Raw genomic sequence first — 24,367 nt, 5'->3', positions numbered from 1 at the left:
AGCGAAGGGGGGGGCGCAGGCAGGCAGCGGGAGAGAGCGAGGGGGGGGGGGGGGCGCAGGCAAGTAGCGGGAGAGAGAGCGAAGGGGGGGCGCAGGTAGACAGGCAGCGAAGAGGGGGGGGGCGAAGGGCAGGCAGCGGGGACAGGCAGCGAACGCGCAGGCAACTAGAGCTTAGAGAGAGAGAGAGAGTCAGCAAGCGGGGCAGCAAGCGGGAGAGGGAGGCGACACAGGTTCGAAGAGAGGGAGGGAGGCGACAGGTTCGAAGAGAGAGAGGGAGGCAACAGGTTCGAAGAGAGAGAAAGTTGGGTGACTGTGCGGCTGCAGGCGGGAGGCGACAGGTTCGAAGAGAGAGAGGGGGAGGCGACAGGTTCAAAGAGAGAGAGGGAGGCGACAGAGGTCAGCAGGTGGGAGGCGACACGTTTGAAGAGAGAGAGGGGGAGGCGACAGGTTCGAAGAGAGAGAGGGAGGCGACAGAGGTCAGCACGCGGGAGGCGACAGGTTCGAAGAGAGAGAGAGAGAGATGTTATTAGCGTCTACGAAAGATCCGAAGGGTCTATGAGACCAAAATGCGGTTACATGTGATCCATGAGTAAACTGGATGTCAAGACAACATGAAAAAAGTAAAAGACTAGCTGCTGAAAGGATAGACAAGGTCAACGTACTACATAGACCCTGTGTGTACAATAATATAGGCAGCAGAAGAACTGCATGTGTCCGGGCTCATAATGTGTCCTCCTCCTAATGGATCGTGTGAGAGAGGATAAAATAAAAGTTACTTTTAGAGAGTGATCATGACAAGGTGGAACAATTCTTTATTTCATGAGAATGTTGCAATCCTAAATCTCAATCCACTGACTATTTATCAATGGTAATGATTAATTTATCGACGGCAAAATTAATTTAAGAGTCAAGCATTGTATGGGTGCCTATCTTTTTCATGATTCATTTTTAATTCTTCACAACACTACATACAAGCCACATTTCCAACTCAAAATTTTCCAGATGTTGGTCTTAATGGTTTAAACTTACCAGTGTGCAAACCAGTACTGAAACACCCCAGCTGATCTCTGATCTACAGGCAAAAAAAGAAGAAGCAATACACAAATATGCTTTAAGTTGTTTGAGAAAGTGTGTTTGTTTTTTTTTTTTGGGGGCAGGGGGGGGGGGGGAGAGGGGAGCGGGGAGGGAATAGCCCGCAGAAAAATTAAAATAAAAGAGCATACTCACCTCCACAATGCACCCATTGCCAACCCGACAAAACCATGCATGAGCTGCAGTAGCCATAAATAGATAGTATGTCAACCATGCAATTTATAAATCAACCATATATTCCTGCATAAGCAGGAGATAAAATCATTTCAAGACTTTGCATATAGGAACAAGTAAAGTAGATGCATACCAAGTAAGAAGCAGCCTTTAATGGACCAGAGAGTACAAGAAGCAACATGGCTGTGGCGGCCTGCGAATATTCAACCAGCATTAGAATGCCAAATGTTGAGAAGCAATGTGCCTTTTATTAGGATTCGGAGCCTCGTGTGTGTGAACCCTTGTTTGTGTGTGTGTGTATGTATGTCTGTGTGAACAGCCCCTAAAAGGGTTGTTATTGTTCTACTAGTGTGTGAACGCACTCTTATAAGTGGATAAGATGAGTCTGCCATATGGCATCCACTTATTGTTATTGTTCTACTAGTGTGTGAATACTCTCTTATAAGTGGATAAGATAAGTGTGCCATGTGGCATCCACTTATTAGAGTGATATATTTGTATGGGTCAAAAGTAAGGTTGCAATCCGAACTAAAAAGGGAACTCAAGACTCTTGGCACCATCTATGTGTTGCATTTGGCCCAGGAAGGGATGGAAAGTGGTGGACAGCACATAGATAAAGACATGGCAGCCCTTCTTAGGGAGTTTGAAGACATTTCTCAAGTGCCGAAGAGTTTGCCGCCCAAGAGGGAGATCGATCATGCCATTGTACTTGAACCCAATGAAAATGCCATCAACAAGCCTCCCTTTCGATTGTCTAAGGTGGAAAGAGAAGAAGTGGCTAAGCAAGTGCAAGATCTACTTTCCATGGGTCTTATCCAACCCTCACAATCTCCATTTGCTTCTCCTGTTCCATTGGTGAAAAAGGAGGTTTGGGTCTTTCCGCATGTGCATTGACTATCAATACTTTAATAAGATCACTATCAAGAATAGGTATCCTATTCCATGGATTGATGATCTCTTGGATGGGCGCCAAAAGCATTGTACATGGTGAGTAAACTACACATCTATCAATCAATCAAATCATCATTGAGTCAAGCAATACACTCTCTCTCTTTGACCCCGATCCCCTTGCCCACGCTCGCATCACCACAGGAGGATCAAATCCATCATTCCCACCAATACAAGACTTACGTAACTATTTGGTCCTCCATGCTCTTTTCTCATAATAAAACTCATGCCCGAACACATGGACAGGATGATGAACACATGGAAACAGGGTTCCTATAGTTGGAATTGGAAAAAGCACTTGTCTAGGTCAAAAAGCAAGAAAAGGCAAAAGTCAAACTTTGTTGACCAAAAAGCTGAGGACACCGTTGGAAAGAGCTCGTTGAACTGAATCAAGAAGCTATAAGCCACTTTTTCAAACAGCAACTCCAGGGCCAAAAAGCAAGGCCCTGAAGTTAAAATCAAGAACTTTGACTATTATTAAAATAAAAGCAAAAGCCAAGTGGTAAAAACAAAAGCAAAGCATGGTAAAAGCAAGCCTCCCCTCAAGCATTGAAGAAATCTTGGAGACTCATAGAGGAAGCACATGGAGAACTCCTTGGGAAAAGCAAGAACATCATCAACCTTCTTATGTACTACTTCTACAGCCCCTTTGCAGCACCAACCACTACTTCTTCTCCCCCTGTGAAGAAGCGCCGCCACTGCCCAGCGGCAACTTTGCCAGCACCGCCGCCACCCAGAGCCACCTGCCGGCACCGCCACCGCCCCAGAGCCAATTTTTCGCCACTTGCCGCCGGCATCTCCGACGCTCTAGAGCCGGAGTTTTTGCCTCTTGTTTGCTGGATTTTGTGTCACCCGTTGGTTGCCCATTTACTCCACCACCAACTATTCGCTAGCACCTCCTTTCAGCCGCCTTCTTTGGGAGGGGGGTTGCTTCCGTTTGAAGAACTGCCACCTCCTCCTTTATTAGTGAAAGGATTGGATTGGGAAGAAAGAGCCTTTTGTGGATACTTGAGAACATCAATTGGATTCTTTGGATTTTGGTACTAGCCCGGTGTAAGTTTCTTGTGGGTCATCCTCGAGGTGAGCTCGGCATCAGGTATCTTGTGCCTCAACATCGACAACGGTCCAATCTCGTCATCAACACCTTTGTTTGATATTGTATTCATTTGTTATATTGTGTAATATGCAGCGGAAGTCTTCGTATTGGAGGATCCTGTCACACAAATGCTCACATCGTCTTCTGTATCTTGAGTTTCGTGAGTTTAGCAATCCACTTTAACACTTCAAACTTTAGAGAGATACGAGAGAGAGATGAGAACTGTACACCGTATGGGGTCTTGAATTACCCACTGAAGGACCCCCTATCCCATTACCGAGATAGTACACTTCAAACTTTAGAGAGATACGAGAGAGAGATGAGAACTGTACACCGTATGGGGTCTTGAATTACCCACTGAAGGACCCCCTATCCCATTACCGAGATAGTATTTGCTTTATTATCTTTAAAGAGACTGGTGGTGTGACTGACGATAAGCCAAACGCAAGACCTCTAAAGACCAAGTGTTGGGCTGAACTGTGCACTGCTGTAGAAGTACCAAAGATGTCCAATCTCGAGCCTATGCACTCTTTCCAGTGGTATGAGGGAGGGATGCAAAGCTAGGGCTGAGAGAGGGGCTGTTTGGGACTGTTCTAGACTGTATATGAATGCTGTAATGAATGAGAATGCTGCGTTTTACCTTCAGCAAGTGGCTGGAGCAAAACAATGAATGAATGAAGGCTGAAAACTGTATGGATGCAGAAAACGCAAGATGGACTGAAGGCTGAATGCTGAACTGCTGCGTTTTACTGATGTAGATGGCTGAATGCTCATGCGTTTGAGGCGCCTAGGGCTGTAGGAGACAAACGCTGAAGAGAGATGGCTGAAACTGCAATCGCCCATGCTCCTGCGCTTGATGGCTCTCTTGCTGAATATGATGAATGACTAAATGATTATGCAAGGGCTCTATTTATATGGGTTGCATGAGCCAGTCGGTTGGCTACAGAGCTGGCCGATGGCTCATGTCCATAAATAATGCATAAATGATGTGAAAATTTCTGAAAATGATGGGAAAATTACCAAAAAATACTAGATAAATCCTGGATGCTATCTGAGGTTCCTGCAATGGTCTAGATGTTATGCATGAATGATGTGCTACGTAGCTCGTGCCTGACTTATCCTGGACTGAGGATATACAATGGGGTCACGGCGTACGACAAATATCATCTTGAATGGAACTAATACTCTACAAATGTTGCACTGTTGATGATGAGCCACTTTGTCACCATGCTACAGTGCAGAGTGCATGTGACATTCCCTCCTGCTTAGCTTGGCGGTAGGTTCATGGCTTCCAAGTAGTCTGCCAACAACTGGGGGTACTCTTGAAAGAACTGCTTGTCTAGCCATACGGCTTCGTGGGTACCTCGATCTCGGAATTTCGTATAGAACTGACGTATCCGTCGACCGAAACCATCTGCTCGGGCTCAATGACTTCTGCTTTGTCTACCACGTCTGGCTGCTGTTCATCTGAAACATCAAACACTTCTGGACCAACATATGGTTTTAGCCAAGAAACATGGAAAACATCATGCACTGTCCAATTGGTAGGCAACTTTAACTTCATGGAGACATCACTTAACTTCTTAACTATTGGAAAAGGGCCAAAACTACGAAATGAAAGCTTGGGACAACGTTTGCCCATTTGTTTCAATCTTTGTTTCATGATACGCAAATAGACTCAATCCCCTTCCTTGAAGTGGACATCTTGTCTAGACTTATTCGCCTGTCTGCTATATGCTTCCTGTGCTTCGGTCAAGTGATCCTTGACTGACTCAATGATTTCGGAAAATGCTTACGTGGTTTTATTAGCCTCTAGAGATGGAGACACCAATCTCATCAAAAGAGAGGAGAAACTGCGACCAAAGGCTGCTTCATATGGAGTCCGTCCGACACTGGATGAACGAGTGTCGTTCAAGATAGCTTGGACCAATGGAAGATAAATTTGGACTGCTGGTCATGATAGTATGACTTGAGAACATCAAAGGCCAACTGGTTATAAATTTCTGTTTGGCCATCTATTTGCGGATGGAATGCACTAGACAAGTGCAACTTAGTTCTGAAGTTTTCAAATAATGCCCTCCAAAAATGCGAGGTAAACTTGGAATCTCTATCTGATGTTATGGTGCTAGGCAAACCACAAACTGGATACCAATGCTTGAGAAACAGACGGGCTACGTCCTCGACTGTAGCTGTATGCTTGCATGGGATGAGCATGCAGAATTTACTTAAGCGATCCACAATGGTAAAACACTGAGTGTTACGAGATTCGGTGGATGTTGGTAGAGGCTCTACAAAGTCCATAGATATGTCGATGAAAGGTCCGTCGGGAATAGGCAAAGGTTGAAGTAAACCAGCCTTCTTTGTATGTGGAACCTTTACTTTTTGACAAATCTTACAGGCTCGTACATGTGCATAGACATCACGCCTCATCTTTGGCCAATAAAAGGACCGTTATAATTTCTCGAGGGTACTGTTGATACCCCTATGTCCTCCAACTAAGGAGTCATGGGCATCGTGGAGAACAGCGGGACGCTTTTCTCGAATGACACAGAGGCGGTTCTTGAAGAACAACCAACCGTTCTAGATGGAATAATGGCCTGGCTCAGAATGGAGAGCCAAACTGTACTAAGTACCAAACTCAGGGGAGTCCACATATTGATCTTTCATACTATCTAAGTCCTTCCCCGTGATTTCGAGAATGGTAGATTCTTGGACTGCCTGGATGCTGGCCTTTCGACTAAGAGCATCTGCTACTGGGTTATGCTTACCAGGGATATATTCAATCATTCCTCCAAACTATTGGAAGAGTTGACTCCACCTGGCCTATCGATCACTCCACTGGGCACTGGGCATAGTTTGAAGCCACTTAAGTGCTTGGTGGTCTGTTTTCACTGTGAAAACCTGTCCATACTAAAAGGCTTCCAATGTTTGAGTGCTATGATCACACCCAAAAGCTCTTTATCATATACCGAATAATTCTTTTCAGCGACATCCAACTTTCTACTGTAATATGCCACGGGTCTATTGTCCTGCAGGAGGACTGCACCTATGGCTACATTGCTGGCATCGGTGATGACCTCGAAAGGTTCGTCCCATGATGCTTCTGAGGCAGCTTTTTGGAGTGCACGGAATGCATCAAGCGCCTTGCCTGTAACTGAGACTTTCTGCTTACGAGTCTTCACCCCCTTGAGCAAGTCGGTAAGAGGTGTTGCAAGGTTGGAAAACTGATGGACATGGGTACTATAGGCCTGACAAAGACCTACGAATGAGCGGATTTCTTGGGCGGTCTTAGGAATGTCCCAATCTAAGATCTCCTAAACCTTTGATGGATCCAGTCTAATCCCATCGGTTCATCCTAACAAACTGATATAGGCTATCATAGTCAAGCTCTTATATCAGACCTAACATGAGAATTCGGGTGTTGGTGCCACTGTGTCTCCATTGAGCACATAGTGCAGTCTAGAGTCCAAACCACAATGACTATTGAGGGTTTTTCAGGCATCTCCACCTTTGCGAAGGGAGGATTGTTAGGATTCCGAGCCTAATGTGTGTGAACGGCTCCCTAAGAGAATTATATGTGTATGTTTAAACTTATTCATGTGTATGTGTGTGTGAGCACCTGTTTAGGTGTGAACACCCCTTATATCTGGATAAGATAAGTGTGACGTGTCGTGTGTGTGTAAGTGTGATTTGTTTGGGTCAAAAGATAAGGTTGTAAACCTACAAAAAGGCATGTACTTGGTGTAAGAGTATCATCAATCAATACGAACATTGGATCGTGCAATTCTCTCTCTCTCGTATTTGTTCCTCATAGTCTATCTCGCACAGCAACCTATAACCACTATGTAAATCAAACATAGAGCTGCCTCCGGATGTGAAAGTTCATCTTGTCTTTCATGTCAGTCAACGGAAAGAGATGTTGGGAGCTGGGCATAACCGGATAGAATGCCCAGCGGAAGAAGGGAAAGTGGAAGCACATGAGAAAGAGTGAGAGAGAGAGATGGAGAGGAAACACAGGTATAGACCTACTCTCAATATTATCAACCAAGAATACATGTCTCCAGTAAGAGGGGGAAGGCCTCATATGTGAGGGACTGCAGCAAACAATGCTAAGCAATGAAAAAGTGTGAGGGAGGGACCGGCTATATATATATGCCCACATGTAGGCAGCCGACCAGCTCACGACTAGGAAAAAAGTACCCAATACTCCATAAAATGGGGAATAAATATGGGTAAATGGTGTGAGGGCTGACCAGCCCTTCTAGCTAACATGGTCAGCCCTAAAGGCTAAAATAGGACACCAAACAGGAAGCCAGCAACAAGGAGATGATGTCTTAACACCCCCTCTGAGCACCGGATGCTGAGTGAACTCCAAGAAGCCAGAGACGCCGTCCTCGATCAAAGATGAAAGACTGCAGTAACAGGTACCAAGAAAGCTCCACAAGCAATCTCCTCAGCAACTCAACTACAAAAGCAACATAACAAGCTGCCAGGTACACCACTCCTCTGGAAGAAAACAACCAAGTAGGTTGCAACGTGCTGTTCCAAATAATGGTGCCAAACCCAAGTGTAAGAATACTCCCCGAAGTCGAATGTCGTGTTTCCAACCTGGAGAAGGTATGAAAAACCTCAAAACCAACCAAGATTAGATCATGTAGATAATCAATCCTGGGAGACGCAGGCTGCTCCTCACTGGAACCGTCTGAGTCTATTTGCTCAAACTTTGTAACAAGAGTTGCTAAATGCTGAAAAGAAGCATCCTCTAGAAAGGTCGACATCACAAGATGTAAAGACTCTGTAGAAAAGATGGGGTCCATCTCCTCAAACTCCATACCATGAGTTGCCCAATGCTGTACTCAAGCATACTCCACTGAGGTGGGCATCGCTAGATGAAAGGACTCCACATCCCTCTCTGAAAAAAGATGTCGTCAGACTCGTACAAGCCCAACCTGATTCTAATCCAAATCCAAAAAACTTTGGAAGTACCACTGTGCCCCAGGCACAGTTAGCAACCACCGATCCAAAGCATTCCACCAGGTCCAAAAGTCCATCAAACAAACCTGCACACAGCATCAAACTGGCAGGGGGAGGGGCATCCTTAGAAGCATCACAAAGAGAGGCACAGGTAGACTCCTCACAATGAGGAAGGGAAGCACGAATATAAACTGCAGTGGTAACAAAGTCCTCAAAAGCATCACTGAGAGCAGAAGACTAGTCCATAAGTAGCATAAGATCCCAAGAATCAGAAACAAACAAGTGATCCATGTGAAAAAGGATCACACCTCATTGGCAAAACCCCCTCCTTTCTCTGCAAACACTGCAAAGAACACAGGCTCGAACAAAATAAACTCTACTCACGATCTCTGAAAAGATCACTACTCTCATCAAGAAAGAACTGTAAACTCCTGTCAAAGAAGAACGTCTCCACAGATACAAAACAACTCCAGAAACTGATCCTCAAGTGAAGTAGCTAGAGATGGGCCCCCTCTGAGTGTAGAAAATTCCTTTGGGAAGTAAAACGCAGCCAAAACACTGCTATCCAACAAAAAACAGCACTCCACCGCCAACAGAAGGCAAAGAACATGAAGAAACCGGGTAACTGTGTAGGCCAAGAACAAAATACAAGTATAGATGCTCCAAAATCAGCAAAACACTGACTGAAATCAGAAATTCAGTGTCCTCCTCTAGTACCAAACTGACTCCAAAGCCACAATCCAAACAAAAAAAACCCCTCTGCAAGTGATCTGTGTCCACTGGAGAAGAAAACGCAGCGAACCAGAGGGCTGCAAACCTGAAAATTCAGGCCAACCAGGTTCCACACCTCATAAGAGGAAAAACGCTGAAGAGAAGGTACCTTCGGGTCCAATGGATGAAGCCCAAGTGAAGGTAGAGCTACCAGCAAGATCAATTCAGAAAAACGCAACAACAAATCTGAAAATGCAGAGGTATTCGGGGCAGTACATAGGGCAAAGTATGGAAACGCAAAAGCCTCTGATCAAAACTGCTGCAAAGAACAGGTACAATCAGGGGGGTGATGGCACACGATAACCAAAAAAGGGAAAGGCGCTAGCCTAGGGCCTAGTAGAAGGCCCTTTGAAGAGGCCAAGAGGGGAACCCAAAGAGCCCCAAGAACAGGGCGAGGGAAGGCAAGCCCTAGCAGGCCCAAAAACGCAGCCTGTTGGGACACTTAGTTGCCGTCCAGTCCCTGCAAACAACCACCTAGGAACCCTGGTAGATGCCGCCTGCAAAGCAGGTCTGCGCCCTAGGAAAACACCACTGTCAATCCGCCTGGAGGCTACCAATTGACGCCCTGATGTTGAGGGTCTACAGCCCACTGAATTGGGGATGAATCTGCCCTCGTTTGACCTGAAACGCAAGCTTCTTCGTATGTAAACACAGATCTGTCCACCTGCTGAAAACGCAAAAAACACAGGAGAGAGGAGGGAGCATCCAACATTGTTCTTCACCAGCGCTCTGATACCATGATAGAATGCACAACGGAAGAAGGGAAAGTGGAAACACAGGAGAGAGAGTGACAGTGTCACATGCACTCTGCACTGTAGTGCATGGTGACAAGATGGCTCATCATCATTAGTGCAACATTGTACAGTATTAGTACCCTTTACGATGATAATTGTCGTACGCCGTGACCCCATTGTAATCCTCAGTCCAAGATATGTCAGGCACGAGCTACGTAGGTGATTCCTCAGCCATAGTGAGTCAGTCAATCAGTCAAGTCCCTTAACCCACTTGAAGAGATTCATTCATGCATGTAGAGTCAGTAGAAACCTTAGGGTTTGCATTAGAAAGCACTCTACATATTGCATATCAGTCATCCATTGCACATAGATCATTGCAGAAGCCTTGAAATAGCATCTAGTATTTTTAGAATATTTATTAGCATTTTTCCCATAATTTACAGCATTTAAATATCATTATTGGACATGAACAAGTCGTGTAGCATCTTATGCTACAGTCGGCCAGCATTAAATGCTAGCCGACCAGCACTTGTGCATATAAATAGGCATGCTTTTGCATCATTCCATCATTCATATCATAATTCAGCAATCAAGCCTTCAACAATTGGAGCCTTCAGCACAAGGAGCATAAGCGATTCAAGCATTCATCACCTCAGCCCTCAGCGTTTCATCCATCAGCACCTAGGAGTATCAACACATGAGCATTCAGCCTTCATCAACCTAAATGCATCAACATACAGCATTCAGCCTTCAAATTACCTTGCGTTTTCTGCATAGGAGCAACTTTCAGCATTTCTATCTTCATCGTTTTGCTACAGCACTTCGGTGAAGGTAAAACTCAGCATTCATTCACAGCCTAGAAACAGTCCCAATCTGCACATACCTCAGCTTCAGATTTGCAACCTTCCCTCATTCCATTGGGAAGAGTGCATAGGCTCAAGATTGGTCATCATTGGTTCTTCTACAGATGTGTACAGTTCAGCCCGACCCTTGGTCCTCCGAGATCTTGCGCTTGGCTTATCGTCAGTCCAAAATCAGTCTCTTCAAAGTTATAAAGCAAATACTATTCCGGTAACGGGATAGGGGGGCCCTTCAGTGGGTAATTCGGGACCCCATCCGGTGTACAGTTTATCTCTCTCCAAATCTCTTAAAGTTTGAAGCCATAAAAGTGGATTGCTAAACTCGCGAAACTCAAGATACAAAAGGTGGTGTGAGACTTGTGTGACAGGATCCTTAATTACGAGTACTTCTGCTGCATGTTACATTGGTATCAAATTCAGCTTGTCCACACACACCGCATCCTAGCGTGAGGGCATCCTTGGATGGTCAGATTGCGTTCCAGCATGACCACCGACTTCAGCATCATGTCTATAGAGGAGAGTATACATCACCCGGAAGAAGTCTCCCCCGAAGGAGACCTTGCTCTTCTGACTACCACAGACACCATAGCTCTACTCAGGGCTGAGAACCAGCTTCTTATGGAGCATCTCCAACTTTTGGAGGCAACAGCAGCACGACCTCCTCCTCCTCCAGCAACCCCTGACTACATCTCCCTCTTCTTTTAGATGGAACAACAAAGAAGAGAAGACGAGGTTCGATGGAGAGAAGTGTTAGTCGTGTCCGGCTAGTTCAGGTGTGAACTCAACTTACTCACGAGCACTTTTTCCCTGTGACTGGACACAGGTTTTTTCCCGTGTGAACGCACTTATGTGTATTGGGCACTTAGCCCTAGGCTTTTCAGTACACTTGTACTTTCATTTCATATCATTATTGAGTACATCTTTTCCAGCACTCTCACGTTTCTTTGTGCTTGAGGTTGTGTGTCTGTGTGTGTGGAGGCTAGCTGCCCTCCTACCCAACATTGGTATCAGAGCCTGGTTAGGGTTAGGGTTAGGGTTAGGGTTTGCCCCCTGCTGCCCTTCAGAGCTTGAGCTTCAACCTATTGCACACATCCTGCATTAGGGTTTTGCTGCATTAGGGTTAGGGTTCCCACCTACTTTGCCCTGTTTAGGGTTAGGGTTTTGACTATCTACAGTGCACTTTAGGGTTTCGCCAATCTGCCTGCAATCGAACCGCGCCCAGCCGCCGTGCGCCGCCACTGCTGTCATCCTCAATCACGCCGCCACCGTTCGCCGTCAGATTTGCCGTTGCCCCTGCATCGTGCGCCGTCGTCGACTGTAGAGTAGCCGCCTGCTGACCGTCGCATCCGTCGCCTGCCCGCCGCCGTCATCTGCCTAGCGCCGCCTGCACTTCGCCGCCCTGTACCGGCGCCGTACGACGCCTGTCAGATATGCACCTATTAGATCTACGCTGACTTCACCTTCACCTTCACCTTCAAATCTGCCCAACTGCAAGGTTAGTGGGATTTGCAAATTTCTGACCTAAAATTGCACATTCTGCCTGTTGAAATTTGACCATTGAGCCTGCAATTGCAACATTGGCACACATTTGCATTGATTTCAGCAGATTTGGTGCATAATTGCACTAGAAACTTGGGGATTTTGCAGAAATTGGCACTATTTGCAGGCAATTTTGGGTGGTATTACAGGCACATTTACTTGGCATTGGAGCATTTCCTCCAATTTTTTGGGTATTGGGGCATTTCCCCCAATTTTTGGGGCATTACAGCATTTGGTACAAGTGACAATTGCTTTAGCAACTTTACAGGTGCAGATCCGGTTCAGATTTGGTCTAATTGGCTGCCTAAAAATTGGGGCTTTTCTACATTGAGTCCATTTTTGCAACATTCGACCCATTTACCTTTGATTTTGACAAGATTTGAGCACTTGCAACTCTTATAGGTGTCAACTGATTGTGTTTTTCACGGCACATGTATACATTTGTGGTTTGTTGCAGTATATGTATGCCATTGTGGACACTTTGACAGATTTGCATCATCGTGCAGTACACTTGCAGATTTGGGACATGCATATATATTTCTCGTGGGGTGAAGGAGTTCCCTTTCAGTCCATTGATTATCTTGCTATTTATCTCGCGCATTCTTACGGTTTTGTTGGGCATTACCTACGAGAGCAGCTCATTAACATTGATGAGGTCTTGACAGATGGCTATCTTGTTCAGACAGTTTTGCGTAATTTGCCTGACTCTTATCAGACATTTGGCACCACTTTGCGGTTGTTGGCTGGCAATGCATCTTATGCGGTCACTTTTGACAACCTTGTGACTCTCTTGCTCAGTGAAGAGCAATCTCGTTCCAACAGGAACAACATGATGTCTGCTGAGTCAGCAATGGCTGCTCCCTTTCGTGGGAATAGATTTGGGCCTAAACTAGCCCATCGGATCCTCCCAAGACAGAGGACAAGCCTGAAAAGAAAAAGCGTTGTAACTATTGCAGGAAAACAGGGCACACCATAGAGGAATGCAGGAAGCGTATTGAGAGTGAAAAAAAGAAGCTAGCATCTTCTTCCACAGGTGCAGATCAGGCCAATTTGGCTACACATGTGTCAGCCTTGACCCTTACATCTTCATCACCTGCAGTGATGTCTTCTGATGCCGTTGCTTTTGATGACTATGCTCTATAGTCTGTACTCCTTGGTATGCATTGTCTGGCAGATGCATTTCAGGGGGGGATTTTACTTGCCCACATGCAGTTGGTGATGCCTCATGGTCACTTATGATTGTCGACCCTTATGCTTGTCTAAGCTAGACGCTTTCTCTTATGTGATGTCTACTGGAGATGCCTTTTATGCTGTTTTCCCTTGCAGCGAGATTGTTTCTATAGTGTTGACATTGTCACTTTCTCACATGTGATGTTTACTGGGAGTGCCTTCTACACACTTGGCCAGTGTTGGCTTGCTCTCATGGTTTTGAGATGTCACATGTATATTATTCGTTGTGGGATTATACATCTTTACACTTGCCATACATGCCATTGATCATGGCATCGCTGAGAGTTTACCTATCCTCTCATAGCATTGGCTAATGCCCGCCTCGAGCCCCCACTTTTTCTCCCCATTTTCAGCTTTTCCCATTGCTGAATTTTTACTTTTATCAGCCCTACCATTGCTGATTTTTCCTCATCGGATTCTCCATTGATGAGTTTCCCTCTTGCAGCTTACATTGCATGTCTCACAGGCATGACTTCTAGATCCTGTTGCCTTTACACATGCGTATATCTGCTACCTCTTCTTGGTGCAGTTACAGAGCATTGATGTGGATTACATCCAGTTCAGCTTGGTATTTGGATGCTTGCCTTCAGGGGGGTATTATGCGATGCCTCTTGATTTGATGCAATTGATGTCCACATGATCTTTGCCATGCATTTCAGGTGATGCGTTTATGTACTACTGTGCTCTAGCATTAGCACTATGACATTGGGAATTCTCCTTTTCCCCGTCATATAGTGCTTGCTTTTCCCATTGGCACTGCAGTTCACTCTTACTGTGGAGCATAGTGCAGGGCAGCATTTATAGCTTTATCACCCTGCTACTACCCGTTCACACCATTCACTTGAGGGGGGTTTGTTAGTCATGTCCACTCCCGGCTAGTTCAGAAGTGAACCCAGCTTACTCACAGGCACTTTTTCCTGTGACTGGACACAGGTTTTTTCCCTGTGTGAACACACTTACGTGTGTTGGGCACTTAGCCCTAGGCTTTTTAGTACTCACGTGTACTTTCATTTCATATCATTATTGAGTACATCTTTTCCAGCACTCACGTTTCTCTGTGCTCGAGGTTGTGTGTGTGTGTGTGTGCAAGCTAGCTGCCCTCCTACCCAACAAGAAGAAAAAGTAGAAGCTGAAGCAAGAAAGCAACAAGAAAAAGTAGATAGATGGGACTATGAGGAAGCCCAACGCAGGATTGAAGAAGACCGGCGTCAGGCTGAACTTGCCGCTCGAGAGCACCAACGAGAGCTTGATCGAGAACGTATGTTACTCCAGCACCAAAGGGAAAAGGAGGCCATGCATCTGAGATATCAGCACCTCTCTTCAATTCCCTGGCCTTAGATGACACCAGCCAGCAGCCCGTGACATCAACTACCGTCATTCGAACTCAACCAAATTTTAGTAAGTATGATGGTAAGTGTGATCATTTAGCAGTTAATCAATTCATTCATCAATTTACTGCTCATTTTCCTTTCACTAGGATTACAGATCCGCATGATAAGAGTCCACGTAGCAACTCCCCACCTTACGGGTGAGGCAGTCACTTGGTGGCAGCATTGGTCTAGTCTTCATACAAACCAGACCACAGGTGTCACATCTTTTAGCTGGGATACGTTTGTCCATGACCTAAAGACCAGATTTCTTCCTCCCTAATATATGACCAGCCTAGCAGATGAGTTCTATGGACTCAGACAAAACGGGTCACCAGTGCTTCAGTTTTCCAGAAAGATTATAACTTTAGCACAACAAAGCATGTAAGCACCAACGGGGAAGAACTAGCCCCGGGATCCGTGCTCGCTGAAGCTCCCGCCGTCACCCTCCTGCTCGCGCTGCTCGCCCCTCGCCATCCCTCCCTCGCGCCCTGTCCCCCCCCCCCCGCCTGCCAGCGCTTATGCGCCCCCCCCTTCTTCTCGCCATCGCGCCCCCCCCCCCTTCTCCTCGCTTTCTCTCCCTCTCTCGCGCTGAAGCGCCCCCCCCCTTCAGTTCGCCTTCGCGCCCCCTCCCCTCGTCAGCACCCCTCCGCCAGCCCTCTCTCCCCCCACCACCTCTCCTTTCGCGCTGCTCCCGCCCCCCCTTCTTGCTGTTTCTTCGCCGCCTTACCCCCCCCCCTTCTTGCTGTTTTTTCCGCCCCCTGGGGATCCTTCTTTTTTTTTTATCCTCCCGCCTTCCCTCTCCGCCCTTCGCGTGCAGCTCGGTTCTTGCAGGTATCGCTTTCGCTCCGCCTTCGCCATAGCTTCAGACTCTGATGGAGGCTCCTCCCGCCCCACCTCGGAGGGACTCTTCTGCAGCCCCCTCGACCGCCCCTGAGGATACCCCCATCAGGCTTTCTCTTTCGCCAGAAGAGGAAGCGAGCCTCGCCGCAGAGGTGGAACGCCTCCAGGCACATTCCACCATCTGCCGTATAGTCGGCACTCGCCCCAGCAGAGGGGAGATCCGGGATCTTCTTCAGGCCCGCCTTCTTGCAGATGTGGGCAAGATCCTGGACGTACAGCTATTGGGCCGTGGACATTACCAGATCGAGTTCGAGGCCGCCCAGAGTGTTGCCAAGGTCCTTGCCATGAGTCCCCTTGACATCAGGGGTGCTCGGGCTTTCTTCAGACCTTGGCAGCATGGATTTGACCCAGCAGCGGCGGAGCAGGGAGAGCTCATGTTACAGTTTGCTTCCCTGGACTCCGCCGGGAGTATCTTCCGCTCCTCCCCAGGCTCGGAGCATTGGTGGGCTCGGTACTAGAGACTGGCCCCTCAGCTGCTTCAGTGGTGGCCAAAGCAGCTGGGCTACCTTCGGTCAGAGTGTTGGTGTCTGACATCTCCTCCCTTCCTAAGGTCATTCAGCTACCTAGGATGGGGGGGGGATGGATAGATCAGAGAGTGGAGTTCTCGGGGCTCCCGAATCAGTGCTTCATTTGCAGGCAGGTCGGCCATCTGGCCAAGGCCTGCCCTCGCAGGAGACCCCGACCCTCACCACAGCAACAGGCTACTGATGGCTCGCCCACAGATTCGGCTTGGCAGGCTGCCTCCGGGACACCTGCTCAGGCCACAGAGGCCTCGGAGTGGCAGCCTGGACAGGGGCGCCGCCGAGGGAGACAGCCACAGCAGCACGCCCAGAGACCGCTGCAGCAGCAGCCACAGTCTCAGCCTCACTGGGTTCCCGTGAGGAACAGCTTTTCTCCCCTCCAGGAGGAGACCCCCGCGGCGACGACTGAGGACCAAGAGATGCCAGCACCCCCTCCTTCACCCCCCCCACCCCCGTCCCCTCCCACCGCCTCGCTTCCACCATCGCCTCCTCCCGTCTCCGCTCCGGTTTCGGCAGCAGCTCCCTCTCCACCCCCCCTCGCCTCCCCCTCCTCCCCCTCCGCCCACCTCACCTTCCCGGGAGGCCCTGGCAGTTCCCTGGCGTTCACCTGCAGTCCGGAGAGCGCTGAGCACTGACCTCACTCGAGCATCAAAGAGGAGACCTATGCCCATTAGGGCTTCACGGATTTCATCTATCCGCAGTCGGCTGAGTCGCCTTGGCATTAGACAGCGCTCGGAGGCTTTTGATTATACCTTCACACGGCTTTTTGGAGCAGAGGGCCCCCATGAGCCAGCACCCATCCGAGTTCATGTAGTGATACCTCCGGCCCGCGGGGAGGAGGCACTAGACTCAGCGGTGGCCTTCTCGTTCCCTCTATGTGGCCCTTGCGACCGGGAGTGGACTCTAGAGCTCGCTCTCAGCACTTTGAAGACTCAGGCAGTTGAGTTTTCTCATCACATGAGCGATCTGGAGGTGACAGATGTGATAGGCCGACTTTGGGAGTTGGCTCATTTTTTCTTGGATCCCGGGAGTGTGGATACCTCAGGGATTCGACATTTGGTCGTTCGCATAGTGGCAGACTTAGCACGCGACCCTGGATATGTGTGTATACATGAGGTTGCTTGTCAGAGCGGGAGGCAGTCGCCATGGGCCACAGCCACTGGCGCCTGATCCGGGGTTCTTGCAGCACACCGGGTGGGCAGATTTGCAGCCGCTCGGATGGGGACTACTCTCCATCCAAGCCGCTTGCGAAGGCTCGCCGTACGGCTGAGACAGCATCCACCTCAGCAGGGCATCCATGAGGATCATCTCATGGAATGTACAGGGCCTTGGCGGAGCACATTTTATACGCTATCGTGGTTGCTTGAGGCAGGAGCTTCAGAGATGCCTGGTTGGTGGCAGCATTGATATTTTGATGATGCAGGAGCACCACTTGGGTGAGAGCAGGATCCGGAGATATGGTTCGGTGATGCCTGGTAGATGGGACACTTTTTGGTCTGCAGGGTTTGGTCCTTTGGGTGGACAGGGAGGAGTATGCATGGTCATTGCAGATGTATGGCGGCAGGCCATTGTGGATCGAGGGATCATGTGCCTGGTAGAGCACAGTATGTCATTCTGAGGATGCATGATGAGCTATTGGGCGTGCTCAACGTCTATGCGCCCAATCATGCTAGTGCCAGAGCAGAGTTCTGGACCCAGGTTACGGATGCATTGCCAGAGGCCGCACATTGGTGTGTCGGGGGAGACTTCAACATGCTTGAGGACCCGGCAGATAGGGTGGGAGGCAGTCATGTTACAGTGCACGGCACAGAGCTTGTAGCTTGGGACCGGTTTTGCATGTCACTGAGGATCACTGATGCATGGCAGCATGGGGCTTTCTCCCGGTCTCAGGACAGTCTTAGTTTCTCTCGGTCGGATCGCCGGCAGGGAGGGACTAATCTATCACGGATTGATCGCTTTTATGTGGGCGACTGGTTAGGGGAGCGAGGGGGCTCCGTCGGCATTCTCGCTGGCACCTCATTTTCAGATCATGCGCCAGTTATCTTGACATTGGAGGAGAGGACACGGGAGCCCAGCTTGCAGTTGAGGATCCCAGAGAGGGTACTTACAGATCCCAGTCTCGCTGAGGACATTGAGAGGATCTGGCATGATAGTCAGTGCTCTGACCAGGATGCAGCGGGCCAGTGTGCCCAGGGACTCATCGATCTTAGCTCTTTTCTGCACGCTGCAGCTTTGACACAGCTGGGAGAGATTCGCGAGTGGGAGCATCGGCTGAGACGCAGCCTTGCTTCGCTACAGCGCCTTCAGGAGCAGCAGCCTGCATGTGAGTGGGTGGCGTCCCAGCTGAGCCAGGCACGCCAGGAGGTTCGAGAGGTAGAGGAGCAGAGACATGAGTTTTGCTATCGTCGTCAGGCCTCTCAGTGGACGCAGCTTGGTGATAGAGTGACTGGAGAGTTTTTTGAGATCACTGGGCCCCGTCATGCGCGAGCAAGAGTCCGCCAGCTTGGTAGACCGGATGGATCGGTAGCTACTGAGCTCGAGGAGATCAGAGCCATTGCCACTGCATTCTCTAAAGACCTGCTTTCAGTGGAGCCAGCCACTGAGGATCGAGATGTTTGCAGACAGACTGTGTGGGCCCATGTGCAGAGGAGGGTCACAGACCGTATGCGTACAGTTCTAGGTGCGCCTTTGTCAGAGATTGAGCTTGCCGAGGCCTTGAGGGTCCTGCTGCGACATAGTTGCCCAGGGGAGGACGGACTGACGCCGGCCTTTTTTATGCGCTATTGGGACCTTTTGGGGCCAGGCCTCCGCAGGGGCTTTCAGCATGTTTTGGACACTAAGGTGATGCCGCAGAGCTTTTCAGAGGGCTTGATCTATCTTATCCCCAAGGGGGAGGGAGTATCAGATGATATTCGGCATTGGAGGCCTATTACGATCCTCAATACTGTCTACAAGGTCTTAGCAAAGGCCTTGAGTTTGAGGATCCAGCCGTTCCTGGGGGAGTTGGTTCATGCTACTCAGACAGGATTTGTCAAGGAGCGCAGTATCCTTGACAACATCTTTACTTTCTGGGAGGCGACGGCCCGAGCTAGATTTCTTGGCGAGGACTTGGTCGTGATGCTTCTCGATTTTGAGAAGGCATACGATAGAGTTGATTGGGGTTTCTTAGAGGGCACTATGCTTCGCCTGGGCTTTGAGCCAGGATGGATCAGAGGGGTGGCGGCTCTGTATTCCACAGCTCGCAGCCAGGTGTTGATTGCAGGAGGACGGGGGCCGAGTTTTGAGCTGACCAGATCAGTCCGTCGGGGGTGTCCCCTCGCCCCTTTTCTTTTTCTCTTCTTTGCGGAGGCTATGAGCATGTATTTGACGGCAGAGGTGGTCGGTTTGAGAGGACTTCAGCTCCCAGTCCGGGGGGAGGACCTGCTTGATGCTGAGTTTGCAGACGACACGGGCTTATTTTTGCATGGCCAAGACGCCAATCTTCTTCGGGCAGAGCAATCGCTCCAGGTTTTTAGTGCAGCTTCGGGAGCATTGATCAATTGGCGCAAGACAGTGGCCTTTTGGATCAGTAGTGCTCCCACTCCGGCATGGAGCCCGGACCCCGGTTTTAGATGGATTCCTCCAAGCACAGCAGTGCGGTATTTGGGATGCCAGATTGGCCTAGATTTGTCACCTGAGCAGCAGATTGCCCCGCTTCTTTTGAGCATTCGGAAGAAGCTTTTGTATTGGAGTACAGCTCGACTATCCTTGGCTGGGAGGGTGGTGGTGGCAAATCAGGTGCTGTTAGCGACCATCTGGTACATTACGTCTTGCTGGATCTTCTCGAGCTCTTGCATCAGCCAGGTACAGAGGCTGATCAGGAACTTTATGTGGTCTGGGCGGGACGGTCAGCCAGCTCGGGCAAAGGTTGCATGGGCAGTTATTACACTTCCGCTGGCTCAGGGAGGTTTGGGCATTATAGATCCAGTCGATCAGAGTAGAGCTTTATTGGGGAAGCTTATCGTTCGGGGGTTGCTTCCAGGCGCTGAGCCTTGGAAAGAGCTCCTCTTGCAGCGGCTGCAGGCTCGGGCGCCCCCAGCAGGGGGCACTTGGGCACCAGAGATTCGCTGGATCCTTATAGAGATGAGGAGGACAGGCCTCAGTAGAGGATGGGAGGACAGATTTGCTTTGAGTATCCTGAGAGCTTGGGAGCTGCTGAGACCGGGGCTCTCTCAGCGACCTTCTTGTGTTGAGGAGCGGGCCAGACAGCCGCTCATCTGGAGCCCAGCGGTTCGCACAGAGCAGGGTCATATGCTGGGTTCTCAGCCTCGGCTAGCCTGGGGGCCTTTAGCGGCAGGCCCAGCTCGTAGTTTTGGAGACTCGCAGGCCTTCTGCAGTCTACCAGAGGAGATCCAGGTGGAGAGGCTGAGTCACTTCAGAGGGGGGTTGATTATGAGGGATGATATTCAAGAGGCACTCACAGAGGAGTGGTTCACGCCTCTCGAGCCAGTGGCCCCATGGTGGATGGGAGCCTTTACACAGTTGGAGATCCTGATTGCTGTCAGAGCTTGCACTGAGGAAGGCAGTTGCCTCTACTATGAGATTCAGGATGAGGGCAGACTCCAGAGAGTGGAGGTGGAGTCGCCTTTGGTTGCAGAGTGCACCTTTCAGAGGATTCGGGTAGTGGCCGCCGCTTCTCGGAAGTGGCATATTGACCCCGACCCTGCTGATGTGCTCCCGGATTGGCGCATATGGGCATATGCAGCGCGCCCCTTGGCCCGGCTACAGTGGGACCTCGGGGAGTACGAGTGGCATGATCCTTATGCATCCCTTGAGGCCACAGAGATCACCTTTTTCCAGTATACTGTTCGACTGGGGCGGCATATTTTGACGGCGAGGAGGACGGTCTCTCCAGCGGCAACGGGGCATTGGCGACTACAGGGACTGTCACAGGAGTTCCTGGAGGATTTTTAGGCTCGGCTCTGGGCTAGTCGACAGGCCCGCAGGATCTCGACTTTTCAGTGGCTGGTCGCCCACAGGGGCTCAGCAGTTGGCACTTGGCTTGTTTACAGCGGTCTTCCGGCGGCCTGCGTCCGATGCGGCCACCCTATGGAGACACAGAGACATTGCCTTTGGGATTGCCCTCAGGCGCAGCAGATTTGGCTGCGGATGCTGCGTATTCTGGCCCCTCTCTCCAGAGGGTATGTTTACGTGGGGTGCCGCTGCTTGGTCGACTTCGTCAGGGCCTGCTATGGGCTATGAGATGGAGCAGGGCAGTCAGGCCATCAGATTTATTAGGGGCCAGCCTCGCCTGGTTCCGGCACCGGATTTCTCGTCCGCCAGCTGGACACAGGAGAGGGATTTACGATGGGAGCTCCTCAGCAGCCTCACCATCTGGTTCACCTGGAGGGCCCGGTGCTTTACGGCCTTTGAGGGGAGATTGGAGCCACCAGCAGAGACTGTACGGGGGATTTGGCAGGAGTTGATCCACACCCTGCGAGGACAGTACGACCGCATCCGGGGAGACTCGAATGAGGCGATCTTACAGCGCCAGGCCTTTCACACCACTTGGCGCTGTGGCCCTTTCTACACCTTACACACGGGATCCCCCCGTTGGCACTACAGGCCACCTGTTTGGCTCTTCCCCCCCCCTATTGTATGATTTAGCCTCTCAGTTCTTTGTACTGATGCTTGTATTTTGCAGCACCTAGGGAGAGTCTCCCGGGCTGCCATGCTGTATTCACTGCTCTGTCTCTCTTATGAGCAGGAGAGATCTTTTGTAGCCCTATGGGCGTTTTTTATATAACTAATGAAAGGATCTTTTCTCGGAAAAAAAAACTTTAGCACAACTGTTAGGGTTATCTAAGCAAGCCAAGATGGATCAATTCATTCGTGAATTAGATCCTAATATCCGGTTCACAGTTTGTCAAATCCCCACGGATCTCCTCGTGATTGTTCTTGGTTCGAGACTCGAATCCTGCAAACAAACGAACAAACAAACAACAAGGGGGTGCAGGCCTGACTCACCTCCCAACCATGACAGCCGTGGGCGAGCCCACAGTCTTGGCTGTCCCCACCGAGCCACGAGAAGAGCTAACTAGGATGACGTACCGACCAATCTCCTCGCGACGTCCCATACCGCCACAAAGCTGCCCTCGCGGGCCTCGAGACTGTGCCGGCCTCGGCTGCGTAAAGCAGGTGCACGTCTGCACTAGATCCAGGCTCCAAGACCATAGAGCTCTCACAAACTCGCGAGATTCTCTATATCCCAATAACTAACCTTGGCCACCCTTTTATAGGCTCTTGGCCGGTCATCGGGCGTCCACACTTGGGCGCCCGCCCATCCATACTTGGATGCCCGCCCGTTAGTATATTCCTAACTCAGCTCGCCAATCAGCCTGCCTAGTTCCAAGCTTCCCCAAGCCTCGAAACTAGTCTTGCGTGCGTGTAGAACACGGTAGATACACACTGTGCACATGACATACTCCCCTTCCTCTAAGAGCTCACTCCTAAGCTCACTAAAAAGCCAAGGTAATCTCTCTGAAGAGTGGTCAATGTCTCCCATGTAGCGTCCTCCTCAACACGATCCTTCCACTTGATCTTGTATTCCGTGATAAGCGTATTACGCAATCTTCGTTCACGAAATCCAAGAATCTTTTCAGGTTCGTGCGGAACAAATGTCATGTCCTCGACATCTATAATTTCTTGAGGAGTAACTAACTGATCTGCTCCACCCAGTACTTCCTTAAGTCTACTGACATGAAATACAGGATGAACTTTGACATGAGAAGGCAAATCTAATTCATATGCACCTGAACCAATCCGTCGTGTAACACGAAATGGTCCACAGTATCTAGGGGATAATTTCGAAGATCGACCTGTCCGTAAAGTCTTGGAATCTTTCGGAACTCGCAAATACACCATCGTTCCTTCAGAGAACTCTCTGGGTGAACGATGTCTATTAGAATAAAACCTGTCTCGGTCTTGAGCACTTCTAATAGATTCCTTTGCAACTTGTAACATTTCCTTCATATCTTGCAAAAAATTACGTGCTGCATCATGCTGAAGTCCTGAGAATCCTACTGTAACAGTGATCTAGGTTGAAAACCATACATAAGCATGAAAGGACTAAAACCTGTACTCGTATGCTTAGTACTGTTATATGCAAATTCTAACATAGGAAGATAATCCTCCCATGAACTCTGTCTCTTGGATACATATGCTCGAAGCGCATATCCTCCAAAATCGGATTCACTCTTTCAGTCTGGCCATCAGATTGAGGATGATATGAGGAACTCAAATTCAAAGTTGTTTCCAACTTCTCAAAAACAAGTTTCCAAAAATCACTCGTCGTAAACTTAGAGTCCCTATCACTGACTATATCCTGCGGTAACCCGTACAGTCTAAACAATTGCTCGATAAACTGCCGTGCTAATTGCGTAGCTGTAATAGTCATCCGGGTCGGTAAAAATCGAGCCATTTTTGTCAAGCGATCTACCACAACCCAAATAGAATCGTGGCCTTGATGTGTTCTTGGCAATCCGGTAATAAAATCCATGGAAATACTTTCCCATTTATTACATGGGATTTGCAAAGGATGCAACAACCCAGCTTGTGTCACGACCCTGTGTTTTTCTCTGGACAATATGCAGGTGTGCACAGGGACATGGTGGACAGTGTGAATGGCATCAGGTTGGAGTCAAAAAGTAAGCCCATGTGTGGACAACCCCAAGTGTGAAGGGGGCAAAGAGACTTTAATTTAAAAAGGTTTTATAACCTTTGGTGGGGCAAAATTAAAGTTATAAAGGTTTTAAATCCTTGAGAGACCCCAAGGCAATTTTTAGAGACTACTCCACTTTTGGAGGCCCACGTCTCTCTCTTGCTTCTCTCTCTTGCTTTTGGAAAGGCGTGCATGTTGGCTGCGTGGAGGAGAAGAGAACCACACCTGCGTGGAAAGTACCTCTATAGAACTGCTAGTCGTACAGAGCAGGCTGTTGAGAACTGTACGGAACAGGCGGCTGCATGTTTACTGGCGGCTGAAAGTACAGACAGGCGACCAGGGTATGGGTGCTGCAGGTTCTGGCGCCTACTGTGCAGGTTTTGGGCTGGCGGCTGGCACAGGCAGTAACTGCAGGCCTGTACGGACAGCAGGTACAGTCCAGTACGGAGGCTGTACGAC

The 24,367-nt window shown here is 49.2% G+C and overlaps 1 protein-coding gene across 5 annotated transcripts in view; it reads right to left on the bottom strand.

The window, feature by feature from the left end:
• The window catches only part of LOC147623614 (uncharacterized), a 104,608-nt gene that overhangs the window by 67,539 nt on the left and 12,702 nt on the right, over positions 1 to 24,367 (bottom strand). For all 5 annotated transcript variants that reach the window (XM_086820191.1, XM_086820194.1, XM_086820193.1 and 2 more), the window contains 3 exons: positions 1,400 to 1,459; positions 1,228 to 1,271; positions 1,030 to 1,072 (listed from right to left, as the gene is read on the bottom strand). In XM_086820191.1, coding sequence (XP_086676317.1) covers positions 1,030 to 1,072; positions 1,228 to 1,271; positions 1,400 to 1,459 — 147 coding nt within the window. The remainder of the gene's footprint in view (positions 1 to 1,029; positions 1,073 to 1,227; positions 1,272 to 1,399; positions 1,460 to 24,367) is intronic.

Source organism: Cibotium barometz, chromosome 26 (genome assembly GCF_041138505.1).
Source record: "Cibotium barometz isolate CiBa-2024 chromosome 26, ASM4113850v1, whole genome shotgun sequence".
NCBI classification, from domain to species: domain Eukaryota; kingdom Viridiplantae; phylum Streptophyta; class Polypodiopsida; order Cyatheales; family Cibotiaceae; genus Cibotium; species Cibotium barometz.
The sequence above is the reverse complement of the archived record's forward strand: the minus strand, read 5'-3'. Positions and strand labels throughout refer to the sequence as shown.